At 35.5% G+C, this 23,116-nt stretch overlaps 3 protein-coding genes and 1 long non-coding RNA gene across 6 annotated transcripts; 2 read left to right on the top strand and 2 right to left on the bottom strand.

Moving 5' to 3' along the window:
- Positions 1–41: 41 nt before the first annotated feature.
- LOC115452157 (tyrosine-protein phosphatase non-receptor type 13) lies at positions 42–4,150 on the top strand. 2 transcript variants are annotated; one of them, XM_030180616.2, is made up of 2 exons: positions 42–217; positions 744–4,146. In XM_030180616.2, coding segments are annotated over exons 1-2 (3,240 nt in total). In that variant the 5' UTR covers positions 42–216; the 3' UTR covers positions 3,983–4,146. The 2 variants fall into 2 exon arrangements, with proteins under 2 accessions (XP_030036476.2, XP_030036477.2); XM_030180617.2 differs by lacking the exon at positions 42–217 and adding an exon at positions 520–652 and having other exon boundaries at positions 744–4,150.
- A 2,487-nt stretch (positions 4,151–6,637) lies between these two features.
- Positions 6,638–8,752, bottom strand: LOC115452155 (heat shock protein 60A). Its single transcript, XM_030180615.2, has one exon. It carries the CDS (start codon positions 8,620–8,622, stop codon positions 6,895–6,897), a length of 1,728 nt encoding a protein of 575 aa, XP_030036475.1. The 5' UTR covers positions 8,623–8,752; the 3' UTR covers positions 6,638–6,894.
- Positions 8,753–9,065: 313 nt separating this feature from the next.
- On the top strand, positions 9,066–21,158 carry LOC115452163 (adenosine kinase 2). 2 transcript variants are annotated; one of them, XM_037437340.1, is made up of 6 exons: positions 9,066–9,274; positions 9,993–10,148; positions 11,591–11,734; positions 14,839–15,028; positions 15,978–16,148; positions 18,058–21,158. In XM_037437340.1, the coding sequence occupies exons 1-6, from the start codon at positions 9,261–9,263 to the stop codon at positions 18,424–18,426; spliced, it is 1,044 nt and encodes a 347-aa protein (XP_037293237.1). In that variant the 5' UTR covers positions 9,066–9,260; the 3' UTR covers positions 18,427–21,158. The 2 variants fall into 2 exon arrangements, with proteins under 2 accessions (XP_037293237.1, XP_037293236.1); XM_037437339.1 differs by lacking the exon at positions 9,066–9,274 and adding an exon at positions 9,451–9,625.
- LOC119188973 lies at positions 19,883–23,075 on the bottom strand. The gene is made up of 3 exons (XR_005112187.1): positions 22,706–23,075; positions 21,284–22,388; positions 19,883–21,077 (listed from the first exon to the last, which is right to left on the bottom strand). It is a non-coding gene; the product is annotated as an uncharacterized LOC119188973 (long non-coding RNA).
- Between the last annotated feature and the right edge of the window lie 41 nt (positions 23,076–23,116).

Below are 23,116 nucleotides of genomic sequence, written 5' to 3'. Positions count from 1 at the left end.
GCGTCTGAAGGACTTGTATCCATGGACAGAAATAAATAAAAAAAAAAAAAAATAGTGTGAGTAAAATGCTCACCAAGGAAAACAAAAGTTTCGGATTGATTTTGGTGAATTGTATCATAATTATGTTAGTTATATTCGTTGAAAGTAAAAGTAATTAGGTCATATGATTAAACAAAACGTGTTAATCAAATTTCAACAGTTGTATATAAGTTAAAAAGTAAGTGCAAATAATATGAAAAGTTTTTCAAGTAAAAGTTTTCGCGTGGTTTTATAATGTTTCTAAAGAATCGTAGTTAAAAATGTTTTATATATGTGTTATTATTTAAGGTAATAATTCAATAAGTATGTGAGAGAGCCTGGGAACGTTAAAGAACTTTCTCTCGCCGTGGTAACAAACTTGCATATTTGAATATCTAATATCCGTTTATGGATAGATCATGTTTATGCAATTTAACTTAGAACGCATGAGACAACTCTTTGTTTATGCGTCACTCACATTCCTTAGCATTTTTTATAATAACTTTATTTTAATAACTTTACCTTACGTCTAAAAAAATCTAAATACAAGGTCTTTCGTATTTATCGTATTTACACACGTAACGTAATAGATACTGTTTTCTCTTATTCTTTGCGCGTAAATAAATAATACAACGTTCGTATTTTTATTAATAATATATTTATTTAATTTAATTATTTTACAACTAAAAGTTATGCTTACAATATTATGTACTTTTTTGTTTCAGTGCCTCGAGTATGTGACGAAGACTCCGGCCGCAGCTCCTGTTCAGCCGCCTCTATCGGCATCGCCCACAATATTGACTACTTCAATACGGAATCTGAACAGAACTATGTTAAAAGACGCTCCAAAGAGGCTAGCACAAACACAGACTTGAAAGTCAGTGTCCGTCCAAGAAGTTGTGCTGGTCTTATAAAATCTCCAGATGAGAAAGACCCTTTCCCAAGCTGCCGAATTCCTAGGACTCACAGAAAGGCTGTGTTTAATTTATTTGACACTCCAAGGAGAGGTGGACTAAGTAGTGCCCATTCTACATTGGACATAGCTTGCAGCACTCAAATTGAGGAGCCTCAGATACAGAACAATGCCGTTTCCATGCATGCAATCATGGTTAGTGACCACAGAGCTAAAGCACATGATAAACCTTTAAACAGCAATTTCAGGAGAGGTAAACCCGTTCAAAGAGCTGCTTCTAGACTGTATAAAGCAGATTGTGGATTAAAAGGCAAAGAAGGATGTACGGGCCCAGAATTCATTGTCAGAGCTTCCCAGCCTGCTAAACACATGGATCTGACTTTATCTTCAATAGCTGATAAGAAGATGATAACAGTTGTACTGTTGAATGGACAAAAAGTTGAAGTACTATGTGATCCCAATGTCATAACAGCTGGTCAGCTTTTTGAAGCTCTGGTACACAGTGAAAAATATGAACACAACTTTATGCTTGGCATTGCAATTTTGTTAGGAGGAGATTTTGTGTTTTTACCAGATGATTATAAAATAAAAAAGATTGCCCCTGAAAACTGGCATAAGACAAGCTCAAAAAAGAATAAACTTGTTGATGGTGATGATACATTGACTGTATTCTTGAGAATCAAATTTTTCTTACCTAAGAATGTCTCCAACAACATTCAAGGTGGAGAATGGAGGTATAGGGTCTATTTGCAGCTAAGGAGAGCTACAGTAGAAGGCCAACTGACCTCAACAATACAGAATCTCATTCTGCTGGCTGGTTATGCTTTACATATTGAATTTGGAGAATTCTCCTACAGAGAGCATGGTACAGCTGATTACTTTCTCCTTGAACACTACTTGCCTGAAAGTGTGATTACCAATGACATGGCAGACATTAAGTTAAGAATGAAAAGAGCTCATGAATCTAGACATGGGTTAGACAGAAACAAAGCCATAATAAACTTTATAACATTAGCTCAAACATTCCGTGATTATGGGGCACACTTTTACTCAGCTGTGTGGGCAACCAGAGATGGGTTTTGTAGAGACATATGGCTCTCCATTGGCCCAAGAGGAATCACACTTTATTCCCGTAACAATCATGCTGCTGAAATTTCAAATGCAGCCAATCGCATAGTATTACAAAGTTTACCATGGCATCACATACACACATTTTACTACAATAAAAAGAGCTTGTATATTATGCCTAACTCATATTCAGGTCTGTCCAAAATTGGAGTTAAATATAAATTAAAAATGACAGACTCCAAAAGCTACTTTACATTTTGGTTGGCTTCTCTTCACCACAGACTGTACTTAAAATTATATGCAAAAGAAGACTTTATAACATATTTATCAGATGAACTTAATTGTCCTTTAAACCAAGAGAACAGTCCAGGCAAAATAGAATGGAGTAACTATCAAGACAGCTATAATTTAGCAGTTAGAAATCCTGTTAGATCAAGGAGGCCAGTCAGAAGAAGATTCAAAATGGATATCTTTGGAGATAAGAAATCACAGAATAAGGAAAATGAAAAGCCTAATACTGAGGAATTATTGAGACAAATACTATCACCCCAACCAAGTGAGGAAAGTTTGTTAAATACAATGAATGTTAACCAAGGGAATTCTTCTAATGATGGATTATCATCTTCAGAAAGTTGTAGTTTACCCAGAAGAAATGGTGTGAAAATGGGTACAAGAGTGTTTCATGGAATGAAAACTGTAAATAGGTATCCCAGATCACCAATCAGAAACAGTTCTGCTGATTGTCTAAGATCCGATGATGTAGCCACTACTCAAAGTGATTCAGATGATTTATATTCAGAACAAAAGCACAATTGTCTTATAAATAGCATGCAGTTGTTACCAGAGAGACATTACAACCAAACTGCATCTAATATGCCCACTGCCTATGTACTAGAATCACCTAAGGTATACCCTGAAGTCTTTAACTACAATGCAACAGTTAATGAATCTTGTCTGAACACATCTTTATTTGAAAAATTGGATAATATGGAATGTGTTCAGGGAGAGAGAGTATTTGTTACAGCTGTCCTAGAAAGAGATGAGATGAATGCGCTTGGTCTTCAAGTAGCTGAAGGCTCAGATGGTAACGTGTACGTAAAATCCATCACGCCTGGTAGTCCAGCGGATTTATGCAAAAAAATTGTACCAGGAGACCAAATCATATCAGTTAATGGTAAAACTTTGCTAAATGTTAAATATGAGAAAGCATTAATGATGCTTCAATCAGCACCTAAAACAGTGGAACTAATTGTTCTTCAGAATGCGAATAAAGCCTGTAATTCGGAACACCAAGCTATAGAATCTAGTAAAACTAGATTAAATTTGAAAGGTATTAGTAGTAGTGTCGCTAGTGCACTTGACGCCGACATCACGGACGATGAATTGTTAAATGAAGAAGCTTTAAAAACAATATACGCACTTATTAAACTAACGAAAGAAAAAGTGATTAACAGAATGAAAGATAAATCAAGCAAGCAAAGCACTCCGGACAAAAGTAATTTACAAAAATCTTATTCAGAAAACAAAGTGTTTGAGGAATCCGATATAGGAAATTACTCGTCGCAAGAAAATACGCCTCAAAAGAATACTCATAAGTTCAACACATGGCGTGGACAAATACCGAATAGACCTAAACGAAGGCCTTTGAGCCTAAGCGTTCCGACTGATGTAGATTTACCAGAAAATTACCTCGACAATGTTTCAGACGATCTGATGAAGAAATCGTCGTTAAAATCAATTCAGTCGTCTCTAAACGGTCTAGATAGATCGAAGAGCAACTCTGCGAAAAGTGTTGCTTTGCCTAGAAACTTCGGGTTGAGCAGGAGGTGGCTGGGTCCAGTCAGATATCCCGTCACTCCTTGTAAAAATATCAATATGGTCACTGACGTGAATGACTCGAGTGCAATTGTTGAAGGCAATATAATGCGAAGGCATTTCGTGTATGGTGCTGGAGATTCAGATGAGGATCAGATATTTTTGTAAATTGTTAATTTTACTGTATATTTTATGCATATTATAAAAAAAGACAAATTTTAATAAATGCTTATCAATTAAAAAACCTTTTCTTATTTGTATTTAAAAAGTGAAACATTAGTTTTCTCTTTGTATTCGGGAATACATTCAGCAGCGTTTACAATCATCCAAAAAATTACATAATTTGTTTCCGCAGATTACGGTAGCGTGTTAGGCAATCCACGGAGCGAAACTACACTAATCGTATTTTTAGAAGCTAATAATTCAAAATTCATAATACATATACACAAAAGACACTTAATATATTTCTACAATAATAAATGTTATTTTTACTTTGGTTGTTAATTTTTTCTTATAATGTGAATATTGTCTCATTATTTTCATAATGATTTTGCCAGTAAAATTGTTGTACTCTTTCTTAAATACACATCATAACATTTGCAACCATATATGTATAACGAATATTTTGGTATTTTAAAATGTCCAAAAATATCTAAAATATATATTTTAAAAGCAATGCGTAAATCTTACAGGTTCCGGTCCGGAATTGTGCGTCATATATGTATGGAATGAAAGCGCAAGACTCCTCGGGGAGGGCTTATGAAACAAACACCGGGATATTACCCATATTCGAAGGACAGAGAATTGATAAGAATATTATATTATTTGGAATTATAATATGTAATGTAAATTCATGTTATTTGGACACAAATATTTGGAAACACATATTATGATGTTATTTTTATAACCTCGACACAATGGTGTTATATAATGCCATTTTTATAGCTGACGCTGTAATTTGAAAGTATTGAGTAAGCTGATAAAATTTATAGGTAAGTATTATGCCAACAATTAACCGTAACGTAGGTACAGTTTTATGCCGAAATGTAGTACTTAGTAATATTTTCTTAAACATCTACACTTAGAATTAATAATATTTCGAATTCTGTTGCTTAGATCAAAAGAATGTAGGTACGTCTGGTATACTTTAAAACGTGTCTACAATACCATGAAGTATATTCCTGGTTATGTTGCCTTCTGAGGTAGCGTTAAAGAAAAGATCACAATATACCAAAATGACTAAATTTAGAATACCTCTTCCTATACTGATTGCCTCGGTGGCGTAGTTCTAATGCGTTCGCAGTAAGAGACCCGCTTTGACGTCTCGGGTTTGAATCCCAGTTCGGGAAAAATAATATTGGATTTTTCCGCTTGACGTTCGAAATTTGTGTCCGATATACGCGCATCCCCTACCATATTATGGGACGAAATACACGAAATCGAGTGTACCACTTACGCCTCTGCCTACCTCATCGGGGTTGTAAGATGTGAGTGTGTGTGTTACTACACCATTATCTATAACTACGACTGTCCGCCTGCCAATCTATCAACCCACTCTGAGCGATTCAATCTTGATTTCCGGCTAATTGGATCTTAGTCAAATTCACAAAAGCTATTTATTTGGGAATCGAAGCCGGGACATTATTCTAATAGGCATTAAGTAGGTTGTACGCTGTGACCAAAACAAAGCAAAAAGAATAGTCGTAGTTGTAAAGATGTTTCTGTGTAAGGAGTAAGGACGCAACATGCAAATACCTTTTTATTATGCAAAAATATCTAACCTTTGAACATCGTGATAATGTAATTCTATCGATAGGAATAATATGATCTAATATCGAGGTGCCTTTAAGTGTAAAGGTATATCAATATATAAATAGTGATTTATATTCCAGAAGAAGGAACGCAACTAGTGAATTCACTTTCGTCAAATTACTTTTGATGGTATCATGCAACTACAGACTACAATATGGCCTATTGCCATATCTGCTTCTTATATAGGTAATCCAATTCCCGACTACAAAATTCCAAAAATCGTAGCGAATGTAATTGGCATTTAAATTTGTACACTTAATTATCAAGGTCCAAGATTTAAACCGAATTTCCCGCGCTAACTTATCTTATAGTACACACCCGTCTTAGTTCGTACTTTACACACATGGACAATGAACCTTGTGTGATAATAACACGATTTACTTTATCAGTGAGGTAGTAAAAAAGCTAACAAACGAAACACAACGCTATTGCAAATATGCACGATTCAAGTTACGTAACCCGTCTCAAATTGTAACTCAATGAATAGGTATCTAGAAACTTCTAAATTAAAATTTTACAAGCCCTTCACTTGCGTGAATGGGGTCAAATGGAAACCGGTTTATTATTGCTATTAACAAATGCGTGCTAAATGGTAGGGACACAGAAACGGGATCTAAATGGGACTAAAGTTATTTCTGGTACAAAATGGGACACGTGTAGGATTGTTGATTCCTATAAAAATATACTTTTTGAACATTGAACAGTTTATTAGGTTGGAGGTATATTCTTTTAGCCCTAGCCCCTAATGTTATTCTAATACATAGATCAATATACATTTTATATCCGTAATCTGTTGCCATGGCATTTATATTTTATAAACTTTAGTTCAACAATGACATGACAAACTAATATCATGTGCTCAATGTATAAAAAACTAAGAGATAAAGTATTTACAGGATTTTTACATCTTTATTCGTAGAATCTATTTCAAGGTTATCATGGAAACAATACTTATGTGAAAATGCTAGTGTGCTAGCTACATATAAAAATAAAGGGAAGAAAAAACAAAAAGAAAATAAAAACATTATATTTTATTTAAAAATAACACTTGCTCGCACTAACGAAGCAAACAAAACTAAATATTTCTAACAAGACAGAAAATTGTCTTTCTAAATAAACACAAACAGACTCCATCCAAATTAATATTCACTCATACATCACATTTGTAAATTGAATCAGACTACACAGGAATTGCAAATACCCATAACGGTTAACTACAATAAAGTTTTTTCACCATAAATGCATTTGGTTAAGTCCTTTTAGGTGCTTTACATCATGCCGCCCATGCCACCCATGCCTCCCATGCCGCCCATACCGCCCATGCCTGCCATGGGGTTGGGCTCCTTCTCTTGTGGAATTTCACAGATCACAGCTTCAGCGGTCGTTAAGAGAGAGGCAACACCACTGGCATCTGTTAGTGCTGTTCTTACGACCTTTGTTGGGTCAATGATACCCTTCTCAATCATGTTAACATACTCATTATTTAAAGCATCATAACCAAATTCAGGTCCCAGGTCCTCTACTTTAGCAACTACTACGGATCCATCAATGCCTGCATTACGTGCAATGGTCATACAGGGCATTTTGAGGGCTTTCTTAACAATATCTACACCAGTTGCTTGGTCACTGTTGGCAGTCTTGAGAGCTTCCAAGACTGGGATACATCTGAGGAGAGCAGAGCCACCACCAGGGACAATACCTTCCTCAACTGCGGCGCGAGTAGCATTGAGAGCATCATTGACTCTGTCTTTCTTTTCATTGACTTCAACCTCACTGGACCCTCCAACATGGAGCACAGCAACACCAGACGCAAGCCTGGCGAGACGCTCCTGCAACTTCTCCTTCTCATATTCAGAGTTAGTCTCTTGAATTTGATCACGGATTTGTTCAGCTCTCCTGTCAATATCAGATTTCTTTCCTTTGCCCTTCAACAAGAGTGTGTCATCTTTTGTGATGATCACTTCACCCACCTGTCCGAAATCAGCCAGCTGGACATCCTCAATCTTGATGAGGTTTGCATCATCCCCAAAGACAACTCCACCAGTAGCGATGGCCATGTCACTGAGTGTAGATTTGCGGTTGTCACCAAAACCTGGAGCTTTGACAGCTGCAACTTGGAGACCAATTTTAAGTCTGTTAACTACCAGGGTCGAGAGTGCCTCACCATCTACATCCTCTGCGACAATGATCAGTGGCTTCCTCTGTTGGTTAGCCAACTCCAATGCGGGGATAATGGTCTGCACATTGCTGATTTTCTTCTCAGAGAATAATACCAGGGCATCTTGGAATTCAACTTTGGCACCTTTGGAGGAGTTGATGAAATATGGTGAAATATAACCTCTGTCGAATTTCATACCTTCAATGATCTCTAGCTCGTCGGTAAGAGTTTTGCCGTCCTTGACAGTGATCACGCCGTCTCTGCCCACCTTCTTCATTGCGTCAGCGATGAGTTGACCGATAGCGGTGTCGCCGTTGGCCGAGATGGTCGCGACCTGCGCGATTTCCTCGGGGGTGGTGACCGGTTTCGACATACCTTTCAGCTTGTCCTTGACCGCGTCGACAGCGAGCATCACGCCGCGACGGATCTCGATCGGATTAGCGCCCTTCGAGATCTTTTCGAAACCTTCCTTAGCGATGGCCCTGGCAAGCACGGTGGCTGTGGTCGTGCCGTCGCCGGCTTCCTCGTTTGTGTTGTTCGCAACATTTTGCACTAGTTTAGCGCCAATGTTCTGGAATTTGTCCTTGAGTTCGACACCCTTGGCGACTGTGACACCGTCCTTTGTGATTTTCGGTGAGCCCCATGATTGTTCTAGAATAACGTTTCTGCCTTTTGGACCCATTGTGACGGCGACGGCGTCGGCCAGAATGTCTACGCCCTGCAGCATGAGGGCTCTTACATCAGCGCCGAACCTCACATCTTTTGCGTAAGATCGTGTTAGTTGTTGCGATTTGTGTAATGAGATGCTCTGACGAACAACGCGAGGTAAGCGCAACATTTTTGTGCGGATGGATTAATACAGTATTTCAATGTGGATCCAAAACTTATTCTCGAAGATTCTCACCGGGATCGCAAAACGTGATCTTCCGCCGGTTGTAGGTTATGAAATACTGAGGAGGCGCGGGCTGCGGACTTAGAAATGAATTTAGAATCCTGCTAGTTTTACTTATTGGAATTTAGCAGGAAAATACCATATTTTATTGTCTCTTTCTATTTGTATGAAAATGTACGATAACATTTGAAGCTAGAAAGAGTAGCAAGAGCAATGCAGGGTTTCTTGCTGGAAGTTTCAAGTTGCAGGATGCTGGATGAATGAATTTAAATTAAATTCTCTATGGTCCGCTATATTCCATATATATTTTTTGATAATTTTAGCATAACCAATTGCTTATTTTGTCTGTGGAATTTTTTGACAGTTTCGACAACTCCATTTCCTTGGCTCGTTTTTTGACGTAAAATGTCATTTATTCACCCGGCGTAGAGGCTGCAAGCACGTTTACGCGTATTATCAACAAAAAAACATGCGGTGATTCTTTTCAAACTATACGTAGATATCTCTAGTGTTTCTGTACAGCATAAAGAGTCGTTTGCGACTTTGGAAAATATTCTGTTTTTCGTTATAACCTTCATTACATAATGAATAGCGCTGGGTAAGAATTTTTAAAATGCTAATAGTGACTTCCTTTAGTTCCGTCTGTAAATTTGCGTAATTGAGAATATTATCTCTATAGAAAATTAATGCGCGTGGTAAAAATTAGTTTCAGTTTTAAAACAATGGAAGTTTAATGAGTTGACTTAGTAATAAAAAATAAACAGGTTACCATTTTTTTTGCTATTATTATCTCGTCTTGAATGGCTAATATTACCTTGGTTTCGAAACTAAAATATTTTATAAAATAATTTTAAAGACTTTTAACCTTCTTCTTTTTATAATATTATGTCTGAAGTTTTAAATTGAGCAGTTTTGTGTGTTCTAAAAATAACATGAACAATATGATACAGTGAGTTTATTTCTAACACTTTTATAATATTTGGTTTGCATTAGTTATATTTAGTACACTTACATAATACTGTTAATACAAAAATTGGTGCAATTTTCATCATCCCACAACCACCCACTTATATTAGTGCAAGAGAAACAGCTTCTTCCACTTTAATATTATACAAAATTTACATAATACAGTTTAAATATTAATTACTAGCAAATAAATGTGTATTTTACTCTTATAGTAGTAGTTTATAAATTATTCTAAGATTATTGCATAAGATATTTGCATTAACAAATGGGTTTATTGAATTCTTAACATATTTTTTTTCTAACAACTATATAATCCTGTACTTATGCAACTTGCATATAATTTCTTTCAGCAATAGGAAAGGCCTGTTGTTGGGTATCGGCAACCCCCTGCTGGACATATCGGCCATAGTGGATGAAGACTTGCTCAAGAAGTATGACATGAAGCCTGATGATGCTATTATGGCAGAGGAGAAACATATGCCCTTGTATAAGGAGCTTATGGATAAGTTAGTATTGTTTGTTCTAAAAACACATATAGCCATGGTTAAGTTACCCTACTGCACCTGATGACAAGTGGAGTAGAGTTAGATAGAGTGTTAACTGACAAGAGATGATTCACCATTCAACATAAGTGTCTGGGTCATAGTGAAACCGCATTGATTTATGAACAATAGGCCATTTCTCCTGCTTTTGTATAAGCTAGCATAGGGATATGGCTCACAATCTGAGATACATTCTCAAGTCAGGCTATGAAAATGAAGTTTTTTATAAAAGAATTAAGAAATGCCTCAAGAGAATTTCTGCCATATCAATTAGAGGGATAAGAATAAATTGGTACAAACTAAGCCTGCAACAGTTGCATCTTGTACCATTTCTGGGATATGTGCAATATTGTGTATGTAATTTAACTGCATTTTTGTGTATTAGTAATTAAATTTAGTAGGACTATGCATTTTCCAGGTTTGAAAAGTACATCGGACTTCAAGTCACCCCCTGCCAAGTATTGGCTTTGGTTTGATAGTTTAGTTGCATCATAGCAAATGTTTAAACATTACTTCACTTGTGAATATATCATTAGAGTAATAGTCAGTGTGTATAAGCTGGACACCTGTAAATGAGACATAGCTGTAAAAATCAGAGGCATAATGTTTGCCATGGCACAGGGCTTTCTTTCATGAAAATTGCTTAAATCATCGTCAAATCCAGGGTGTGTCGGTATAGATAGTCAACTTTGTAAGTAAAAAATCCTCTAAGTATGAGATTCGGTGCCAAACTATCATGTAGTAATATAACCAATTGCTACTGAAACCGGTCCTTTCCAACCTTACTCTGGCTTTTACGGTCCAGTGGCCACATGTGACACTTCTTTGGGTTCGCTATCCAATTTTTCAACGTCGGCATATCGCAAAAAATTCGGTGGAGGCCTATTTTAGCCTGTGTGGGACGGTGGTTCCAGGGGACATTAAATACATTTTAATCCGTGTGACCTAGGGAACGGGAACTATTCCCCTATCGTCTCGCTTCATTACTGTGGGAGGTGGCTAGCTTTTCCGTGCTAATTACGTTAGTCCATTAATTAAGTCATGACTAAAAGTAATTCACATCAAAAGTGAATCTAACTTATTTAATGTAAAATATAAGCGTACATGTTTAATCATTCCATAGTAAATCAACGTTATAAGCTTTCAGTAGTTAGAATCAAGAATGTCGTGTGCGTGTTGTTTTAAATTAATAATTTTGTAAAAGTGAAAATAATACGAGCTTGCGTTTAACATAGAAAACATAATATCAAAATAAGCTGCGTGTAACCCAAATAGAAGGCCGACACCCAAGAGTGTATATTTCTAAAATTTATGTTTGCGCTATTTATTATTCCACCAATGGCTTAGGACAACTTAATACACGTCTATTTTATTAAATTTATATTTTCTAAATGTTTCCCACTTAGATACAACGCGGAGTTCATAGCCGGTGGCAGCGTCCAGAACTCACTGAGGGTTGCTCAATGGATCCTGAAGGAACCCAACATGTGCACGTACTTCGGATGCGTGGGGAACGACGATTATGCCAAAATCCTTAAGGAGAGGGCAGTGTAAGTATTTTTTTAACACCGTTTTTGCTCTCGTCTTCAAGAGTTTAACTTAATTTCATCCCCATCCATACAAGGGTTTATATTCAATTGGTTATAAACTTCAAAACGTCTTCGCTTTACGCACTAATATCAGAAATTTACTATTTAAGATTATGATTTTGGCAATGTATTTGGTAGTTATATTTTATTGTTAACAAAATTTCCAAAAAAGAAAATACCCTGGCTCTTTGTCCTATTTAAAATAACCGACGACGCATGTAAGACTGCAGGCAAATTAGCCAAATAGTTTGCGGTTAACTGTTGGCTAGCTGACTGACTGAATAAGTCGACAAATAAACTGCATACAGTACGCGTTATCAAACCGTTCAAACATAAAGGAGACAAATAGTATTAATATTTGCCGAATGGCCCCGCAGGCTAACATGATGTAACCCTGGCACAAACATCTCACGAGATAATAGATATTACGTGAGACGCGAGCACTGATAACATTTGCTCCCGTTATCGCCACTCGAACATGTCATCGAATTTCGGCCGCGTTTCACCGATGCCGCCGATACAGGGAACTGACTTGTCAATGAATGGCTTTTATCTTTTCACATATCAAGTCTAGTTATTGAAATAAAAAGTGCTGTACGATTTTCTCATACATTGACAATCTGATAAGGCTTTGGATTTCAAGACAAGATTTAACTATTCCTTGTGTTCCGTATTACCAGCTTAGGGGACTTAGAACGACATCGTAGCACATCGAAAAATATGTCGATATAGATGGTTTTCCCCTGGCATAATATGTTTCTACATTTAATGAGTTACTTACTATCAAAATATTATTTAAATATATTTAAACAATGTAAGTATGTAAGGGGCGGCGATAGCCTTGTTGGTTGTGGCACGAACTGCTGAGACGAATGTCCGCAGGTTCAAAACCCAAGGGCACCTCTGACTTTTCCAAAATTATGTGTGGATTCTATTGTGAATTATCGCTTGCTTTAACGGTGAAGGAAAACATCATGAGGAAATCTGCACATCTGAAAAGTTCTCTATAGAAATTTCGAAGGTGTGTGAAGTCTACCAACCCGCACTAGGCCAGCGTGGTGGACTAAGGCCTATTCCTTCTCAGTAGAAGAGGAGGCCCGTGCCCAACAGTAAGACAGTATATGGTACAGAGCTGATATTATAAATAATGTAAGTATAAAAAATCGACATCAATCGCTGGAAACATATTTATTACCGATCATTATTCCTTTTGTTAGGATCCTATTTCTGGGTATTTTAAAATCTCTGGATGCTTCGTAAGTAGGATTCAGTCAAAGTGATAAACATATCGGTTGTAGATCTACTTCTCCTAATTTAGGGGGGGTCTTACTAGCCTTAGAAGACGGAGGTAGTTTATGTGCACTTATCAAATAGGGTTGTTATTCCGTCACACATTACGTGGATTCCCCTGGGTTTTGAAATAACTAGTCGTCCGAGCGACTAATAATTGAACTTAAACAATATAGCCATGTAGATTTCATAGTTGAGATAATTTGAAGAACATTTGAAGGACTTTGTAGAGTAATTACTCGACAATACAATTGCCAATTAATATTTAATGTTTCACAATGCAGTCATTATTAAGCTGTATAATAAGTAAAATGATAAAAAATCTCTGATTTATTACCTGATACCACAAGTATTGACGTATGTATACGTGACAAAAATCCACGTAAATTTGTCAGAATACAGTTAAGTCCATTTCGTATGACGTCACAGTCCTTGAGCTCATTTAGCGAGACAGTATTGACCTACACATAGGCGTTAGGCACGCAAAACATGCTTCTTTGCACATTCATTATATGGTAATAAACATATATTTTATACCTAAGTACATCACGTTTATAACCAATTAGTAACTTAAGGCTTTTATCCGAGCAAAAGGCCGTGAGCATTCGTCCTATACTTTTACGACGTACGAATTACGGATGGAAACCTGCGAAATATTACGAATAAAAATAAAAAAATTAAAAATTGTATGTCGTTTTGAAATTTTTTTAATACAAAAATATTCATTCTTTCAACCAGTGATATGACATTTATAGCACTAATGCCGACGCCACACATAGCAAAAATATTTGAAAATTTGTTTGAACACATTTGTAGCATGGGTATTTGCGTATTTGTGCAAAGTTTGTTTAAATGTTTGCGTATTTGCCATTCGGTATCGGTTTTTCGACCACACATCATTTCCACATCCATCCACATACAAATATTTTTTTGATTGTAGTGATTTTTGGCCTTTTGTAATTTTTTTTTTGCTTTTTCGTTATTCTAATTGAGCCCAATAGGGTTCAATTGTATGTGTTGATGTATTTTATATTCAAAAAGAATCATCAAAATCCTATTTGATTTTGAGGAGTTCCTATCTCCATTTTCGAAGTCCTAGGTCCTAAAATACCCATGAACTTAAAATGGGGCTATTTCGAAGCTATATTAAATCGAACTTAAAATTAATCATTTATATTGGACCATGGGGTAAAACAATATCGCTAAACAAACATGAAAGAAAATTTCGACGAATAGATAAACCTTTTTCTTTTGAAGTCGGTTTAATAAAAAATGGCATTATGACGCGGGACAACGGCAATCGACGGGAAATAGTCAATTCTAAGAATTTACAAAATGCGCGGCGCCTGTGGGACCATATTCCTCGTAAAAGGATAAATTGTCTATCTAATAGTGTTGGTTGCAAATTTAAATTATGTTTACTTTAGGAGATGGAATCAACAATTTTAGTGCTACATTATGAAATAAGTGAAACAATATCCACGTTTACTATTTCAGAAATATGATGTTTCGTTTTGCTGAAGAGTGGGTTTTAAATGACCACGGCTGCAGCTAGTTAGTTAAGGGGTGAAATATCTATAAATTTGAGATAGTTTAAAAAATCTTTTACAAGCTTATTAGTAGTTTCTAGACCATTTTTAATTGTAAGGAGAAACTGTCTTAACGTTTAATCTAAGTTCAAAATTCAAAAAACAAGGCAATAGTCATATTCGACTGTTGATTTCGTTTATCAAGATATAGCATCAAAATTCATTTGGTTTGATATATTGTAACAGTGCGGAGGGGGTGACAGTGCAGTACCAGGTGACGGATGAGGTGCCGACGGGCACGTGCGCGGTGCTGGTGACGGGCACGCACCGCTCGCTGTGCGCCAACCTCGCCGCCGCGCAGAAGTTCACGCCGGACCACCTGGCTAAGGACGAGTGCAAGGAAAGCATCGAAGCTGCCAAGTTCTTTTACGCTTCTGTGAGTTGTTTTTATAATATATATATTTTTTTTATATTAAGAAATCATTGACACCTTACATTTTTCTGATTATTTTATTTTTGGTAATGTCCCCTGTTATTTTTCCCCTGGCTTTATTCATTAATGATTTGAACAGATATAGCTAAGTGACAAAGCCGCTCTATATTTTAGTAATAGTACGATAAATAGTCTAGCTCAACAGGTACCATTTTCACAAATAGTTGGTGTGATAACGGTGTATACTATACACCTACTTGGTTAGTATAGTTATTCTATTCTAACCAGGTATCTGGTGTAATTTAACCCCTGCTTCGGGTTACTGAAAACCCTGTCTTAATACTCACCTATGTTATCTAAAAATACCCTGGCAGTCGTCTGGTCATTATTTGTCAGAGTTAAGAATTTTTAAAGCAGAAACATTCAAGTTTATTTTATAACCTTGAACTGAAATATAGAGCAGTTTTTTATATAACTAGCCCACTTTTCGATGCGCATAATTTTGAGATTACCGCACAATAAAAATTATCGACGATATCTGTTATCATGAGAACGGTTATAAAAACTATATTTATGTAATTGAGTCCGTGACGAGGCTTATTGTTGTCGAAACAATGTAAAATTTCATAGATCTTTTGGAACAATGTATTTTTTTCTTTTTCCCTTCTTCTGAATCCCTTATTTCTTCAAGGTAATACATTTATATTTTCCCTTGAATTGTAAGTGTGCATGGACTGTGATTATATCAATCTTGTGTTCAACTTGATAGTTTTTAGAAGGAATTAAAAAATCTTTTCACCTGAGTCTAGTCCTCGCTGATCAATGCCAGAGTTGACATGCGTCTCTTGGATTTCCACAATACTCAAAAAATAATCGAAACCAGGAAAACAGTCGAATAAGCTCTACGAATGTTTTGTAAAATGCCTCAATTGACCATAGTCTTTCCCCACAGGGTTTCTTCGTGGCGGTGTCTCCTGAATCCATCCTCCAGTTGGCGTCGCACGCGCATGCAAAAGGCCACACGTTCATAATGAACCTGAGCGCGCCTTTCGTATCACAGTTCTATAAGGAACCGCTTGAGAAACTGCTTCCGTATGTCGACGTACTTTTCGGTAACGAATCGGTAAGTTTGATTTATTTTCATATCCGGCTTAAATGTGTTTTTTTATTTACGTAGGTGCACGAAAGTTCATTCCGTGGCAGCCTGGAGACGTGAATTGAACTGGATAAAACCAGAAAGTTTGGTATAATAGCATTGGGATGTTTATGGCCGTTTTTTAGGGAGCCTTTGCCCGTCACGTGTTAAAAGAATAATATGTACGAAGACCTAAAAGATTGGGAACCCTAGCGTTCCAGTAACCTGACTTACAGCCGATTTAAAGAAATGATTGCAATCTTAATCTTCGTTCCGGATTCGAAAATAATTTGTAAGAATGATCAAAAACACATTTTTCTTACTGTTCCATTTACTGAAAAAAGCTAATTAGATCGTTTATTGAATTCGGCAGTTAGAGACGGTTCCTTTCAGACGATATACTTTATAGTCTACAAATCCGTATATAAATATGTATTTCTAAACAAATTTACCTTTACATAACATAAACAGTGTATTTGAATTTGATAATTAAGTTTGATAACGTGGACAGATGTCTTGTGAATGCGTGGTTATTTTTAGACACATATGCAGGTGTTTTCCCGCATTATGATAACCTACTAAGACTGCATAGTAAATAGTAATACAATTGTTAAGGTGTCCATCAATGATCCATACAAACGATATCATATATAAATTACATATAGTGTATTATAACACACGCACACGCACACGCACGCACACACGCACGCACGCTCTTATTCCCGGGGATATAAGCTAAGGAACAACCACGGCGTCCACTTTTCACCATACATGTTGCATTCCATTGATAGGGACGACATTATTATTCTACAATAACTATAGGCAATTACGCATATTAAGTAGGTAGGTATACGTACATTTAAATATGCTATCAGTATGATTTCATTCGGATGGTCCGATAATATTCGCAGAAGCTATGAGTGGATTTTAGATAAAATATACTTTGAGCCAAGGACATTATCTTTCACTAAGCCTATACGCAATCTAGATTTTAGATTTCGTATTCATATTAATTATAAATGGCGAAAACATAGTATAACACGAAATAAGAAACGTCTCTCTTTCTCTCTCTCTCTCTCTCTCTCTCTCTCTATGTGAGTATATGTGTTAAATTCTCGTATCTCAAACCATTCAATTTCTAACTGAAATCGGCGTACTTTTGAAGCTAAGAATCTTCAGTTATTTCTTTGTGGTGGTGGCGGAACACAGATTCCTTAATTAATACAATTATTGTCAATTCGTTTTATGAAATATAACATAACGAAAAACATACTGATAATTCGGAACCCACAATAAGAAAATATTGTCTTGCTTTGACGATTTCATAAACATAAGATATACTTAGTCGGTGTATAATAACAACCATATTATGTCGAAAAACATCTACGGATATCATCTTTAGATCGGATGCTCATAATTTAATAAGATTTATAGTACTATAAATGATTATACAAACTGATAAAATACTTATATGTAAAAATAAAAATTTCTATACAGTCAGGCAAGAGCCCAATAGCTTTATTTCTGACTAATTATATAATATCAATCCTGTATTATATACTGCCTGCTGGTAAGCACAGGCTTCGTCTACTACCGAGACGGTTATTTAGGCCTCAGTCCAGCACACTGGCTTCTTGCGGGTACCTCAAACCCAAATATCCTTACATATACCTCACCTCGTTCATATTCTTCCGGAGAATTCTCAGGTACGTAGGTTTCCTCTCGATGTTTTTCTTCACCATTAATTCGTAGTCGGGTGTGCCTTAGGTTTTGAACCTGCGGACATTCGTCGAAGATCCTTATATTCCTAACTAGCTACTAGACTATGATGCACTTACGACTAATTAGCTTGTTAATAATATAGATTTCAACTTGTTAAATTTCCTCTCGATTGCAGGAAGCCGAAGCGTTCGCGAAAGCGTTCAACCTCAAGTCAACAGACCTACAAGACGTCGCGCTTGAAATCGCCGCCCTGCCCAAACTGAACTCCTCAAGGCCACGCGTTGTGGTCATCACACAAGGCCGGGAGCCCGTGATCCTGGTGGAGGAAGGTAAAGTTACCCTGGTGCCCGTCATGAAGCTCGAGCGAGAACAAATTGTCGACACCAACGGGGCGGGAGATGCCTTCACAGGCGGCTTCCTTAGCCAACTCGTCTTAGAAAAACCATTCAAAACATGCGTCAAATGCGGCATATATACTGCGTCCCACATCATACAACACTCGGGATGTACTTTCAGCGGTGAAAGCCAATTTATAGATAGTTAATCATGCAACTCAAATATTATCGTCTCGAATATAGTGTTTAGATCAGGGTCGGATCCAGTAAATATGGGTGTCAAATGAAATGCTTAAGCAATTTTAATCCATTCTCAATTTGAATCTGAATGCTTATTTTATGAATAAACAGCAAAGAGTTTGAAGGACAATAATTTCAAAGCGACAAATATTAGATTAGATTATTTTAGCACGCAATCAATGAATTTGAAGTGACTATACAATAAACTGCAATTCATAGTGGATTGTAGCAATAGTACACAGAAATAGCGTTCAATATTATAGAGATAAATGTAGTTGCAATTGTAAAGAAAGGGGTCTATGAAAGTTATTATTTTTTGTAATAGGAAAATATTAGGTTTTTTTTTGCTAATTTAGCAATATGCCTAGTAGTAAGCAAATAGTTTAATTACTTTTAATAGCGTAATTAACAGGAGTCAGCGAACATTCATGTGGGTAGACGATATGGCAAGCAAAATCTATGTTGCCTTGAAAATATTTTAATATTGAGTATATTTGTAAGCTTTGCGAAATTCCCGGGGCTCCCTAAACACTTGCAATACCTTATTTTTATTAGACAACAACTAAAAGTTATTAAATAATCTATAACATGCCTTTGACCGGTGCAAAGTGAGGTAGCTATAAAATATTTATTGTCAATTAATTACAACAGAATTCAGAACCAATGTATGAATGAAGTTTAATATCAAATAATACAATAGTAATGTGCAATAATAGAGTAATTAGTTAATTATTGGTGTGTTTATTATAGGGTGAAAGTTTCTAAAGAAATATTATCGCACAAGTGCTAGATTATAATTTTTACTTCAATAAATAATTAAGGATCAAATAATAAATGTTGTGAAGTTTGACATTGTTTATGCTTAGTAAAATGTTATTTTTATTAAGCTTGTATGCTGTAATCTGATGCAGCTGTATTAGTATAATTTTCTTAGTGCAGTGCAATTATAGAATTGTTGGGACACATGTTATATAAATGCTAGATGGAAGCTTCATTGTTACGTTTGCACCCCTTGTCTACAATGCATATTATTACCAATATTTACGCGATTGTGGTGCGCACTAGCCCTTTGTAAGTTTTATACCATATCAAAATCTTTTTTTCTTTTTGTTTTTGTAATATCGTTATTCTGCAATTAGAGATGCTCTAATCTCATTTACGACAATTAGTATTCTATCGCATTGTAATATATTAACTAACATTGACCCCCCTTAAATTTGCTAGAATCCATTCCTGTTTCATAGCAAAATAAATAAGACCTACATTCCCCATAAATACATAAGTATTATAAATAGATCTGATGACTGAAGATGTATTCTAATAAGTAGGGTGGTGAGAAACAAAGTTTAGGGTTCAATAATACATGTTGAGGAAACAATTTATAATAATATTATGTGTATGATGTAAAGTAAAAAAACAGACAAATATGACATAACATTTATTAGAAAATTCAACAAACATAAAATAAAAGAACATAATTTTGGCACTATAATATGTAAGGTTTGTTTTGTCTACATATGAGCGAAGATTAGCTGGTATGTAGATTGGGAGATGATCTATAAATGCAAACGGCTTTTGTAAAAGCCTTACCAGAGAATGAGGATGGCTGTGATAGTCATGTTGCATATTGAATGTGTGCTCTTGGTGTGAGAATTACTACAATGTATGGAAGATGCAACACATGGCATGTGGTAGCTCAATGTGCAACATTAATCCCATATCCAGCTACACACTGACAAACCCTTAGAAGTCTCGGCATACTCTCCACACCTCCATGCTGGCTTTCTTTGTGCCGTTGAATTTCAAAAAAATAAATCTAATTTGTGCATAGACTACATACATGCACACACAATTATTTAAATGTCTACATAACATTAGCTTTATAAGCTTTGTCATAATGAAACAAAATATTTAAAGGAACATAAAGATATGACTTAACAAAAAAACTTTTTAACATCAACTTAATAGAAAAATAATATAGATTCTTATAATAAATAATAATGTATGATGAGCTCCTAAAAATAATTCTGTTAAAAAAATCAAAAATTGTTTGTTATTTAACAAATTACTGATTAGTATTGTTACAATATTTTGTGTTCTGTGTACATAAAAAAAAATTCAATAGCTAATTTTGTTAACAAAAAAGTGAATACCCTGTATATAAAAACTCAAAATGAACATTTAAACTTATCAATTAACTCAATATAACATATGAAAATAGGTATAAATGCTTAGCACTTAAAGTTAATGAAATGGCTCCTATATAAATAAGTTTCCATTGTACTATTAATGTTTATAATAATATAACAAACAGCCTTAGAACACATATCTAACCATCTATATATTTTTATATAGTTAACATCCAGTGTAAACTACTGCAAAATGTACAATGTGAACATCCCAGTCTGGTACATTGTTTTTCTCATCACCAAGTAGAGGCATGCATCGGTACACCTCGTAAATATCAAACTCATTCATAATTTTAAGTATTTTACTCATATTCCTTGTGATAGGGCCAGTGTATGCAGTGTTGGTTTCCACCAACATACTTGTCTGTTTATCATCCACGCATTGTTTGGTTTTGCGAATAACACATTTGTATTTTTCAGGTCTTGACACTCTAAAAATTTGTAATGTACATAGTTATAAAGTGTACTTATGATTGTAACAATTGTGAAATAAATTGTGTTTGTAAATCTTTTGTCGTGTTTTATTACATTATTTTATTTCAAAATTTATTGTTCCTACTTGTATATGGAATTAAAGGGCTCGGTAATTAAAGTAAGAAATGTATGGCTATTGCTTATTTATTATGAAGAAACTTACCGTGTTTTAAACATTTTTAAATTTATCTATACTTGCATAAAAAAGAAAGTTACGCTGCTTGATTAGGAAGTTTGTATAACTTAGATTACTATTTAATTAGATTAGATTTACAGACGATATCTTAATTTTGTAGGTACGTAAAACTTTTTTTTCAAGCTCGAATTAAAACTTCGACGCCGTAGGTAGGTAATAAAAATACTGAAACCGCGAAAATTGAAATTCAAAAATATTACCATTCGAAAAAACAAAACTACTGGCAGCATTGTGTAATCGCGTTCCAGTTTTTAATGGACATTATGTAGCATAGCAAACACTTTCTGAATGTCTATGGTTCTAAGTTTTGTGACATGCGTGATGCGATATTATCTCAGGATATTATGAGGATGGGTTTTCTGAGGGTTTTTGCATCCGGAATGATTCAGAATTTGAATCCAGAACACACCCCACAAAAAATTTGCATTACATTGCAAAGATGCCGAGTTTCCCTGGATTTTACGATTCTAAATATTTCAGATACTTATTTAACATTTTTAAAAAGCTTAAATTTTTAAGTGCTACACAAAAAAACAACGCATTTTTATTGTTGAACAATATTTTGTAAATAATTAAAGTTTGGTTTGGAAATCATCTTCAGCCATGAGGCTCATTTTCATCTTGATGGCTTTGTTAATCGACAAAATTGTCGCATTTTGGGTTCAGAAAATCCACAAGTTATTGTTGACAAACAAATGCATCCACAACGTGTCACTGTTTGGTGCGTATTTTGAGTTGGAGGCATCATCGGACCATTCTTCTTCGTAAACGCAGCTGGTCAGACAATAACGGTTAATGGTGCTCGCTATCGCGACATGATAATCTATTTTCTTGTGCCAAAATTGCAAGATGTGGATGTGGATGGCATGTGGTTTCAATAAGACGGCACCACATGCCATGCAGCTCGAGAAACAATTCAATTACTACGTGAGTCATTTCCTGGTCGTGTAATTTCCTGTTTTGGTGATCAAAATTGGCCGCCCAGATCATGTGATTTAACGCCATTGGATTTTTTTCTTTGGGGTTTTTTGAAGTCTAAGGTTTATATCAATAAGCCCACGATCACCCACGCCTTGAAGGAGGAAATTTAGCGCTGTATCAACAAAATTCAGCCACATTTATGCAAAACAATCATGGAAAATTTCAACAAAAGTGCCAGCAAAGTCGTGGAGGCCATTTACTCGACATGCTATTCCATATATAACCCTATACTACATACTATATAAATCAATAAAAAAAATACAATTTTTAATTATAAACCTGTGTTTTCTATCAAAATTACTTCTTGCGTGAATTTTTGGACACCGTTATTTCCTCTTTTTAATATTACTATAGATATCATATTGTTAAGTTTGTCTGTTCAGTTGTATGTTAGAAATACATACTTACCTAAACACTAAAATTGTTGGACAAATTTCTACCAAATTAAATCTTTCGGATTGGTGTAAGTAGGATCTGTAATTCGATTACAGATTGCCGGTGAGTAGAATCATGTTAGTATGTTCACTCCATATCACACTATGGGATGAAACACATAAGCCGAAAAGTGATTACATGTCACCGGTCCACAGTTACACCTTTGCTTACCTCTTAGAGGATAAAAGGCGTAAGTATGTGTGTGGAACCGCGGGCATTTAAGTGTACTTGCTTATATATTCTTAGTAGATGTAACCATTACGATAGAAATAGTTGTTGATAAAATCTAATAAATAATTATCCTATCATAAATTAGGTATTTTGCAGTCACTTTTTTAGTGTATTTTAGACAGCTTTTGTATGCTTCCATAGACAATGAACGAA

Source organism: Manduca sexta, chromosome 10 (genome assembly GCF_014839805.1).
Source record: "Manduca sexta isolate Smith_Timp_Sample1 chromosome 10, JHU_Msex_v1.0, whole genome shotgun sequence".
Taxonomy (NCBI): domain Eukaryota; kingdom Metazoa; phylum Arthropoda; class Insecta; order Lepidoptera; family Sphingidae; genus Manduca; species Manduca sexta.
This window is presented reverse-complemented; position numbering and strand designations above follow the sequence as displayed.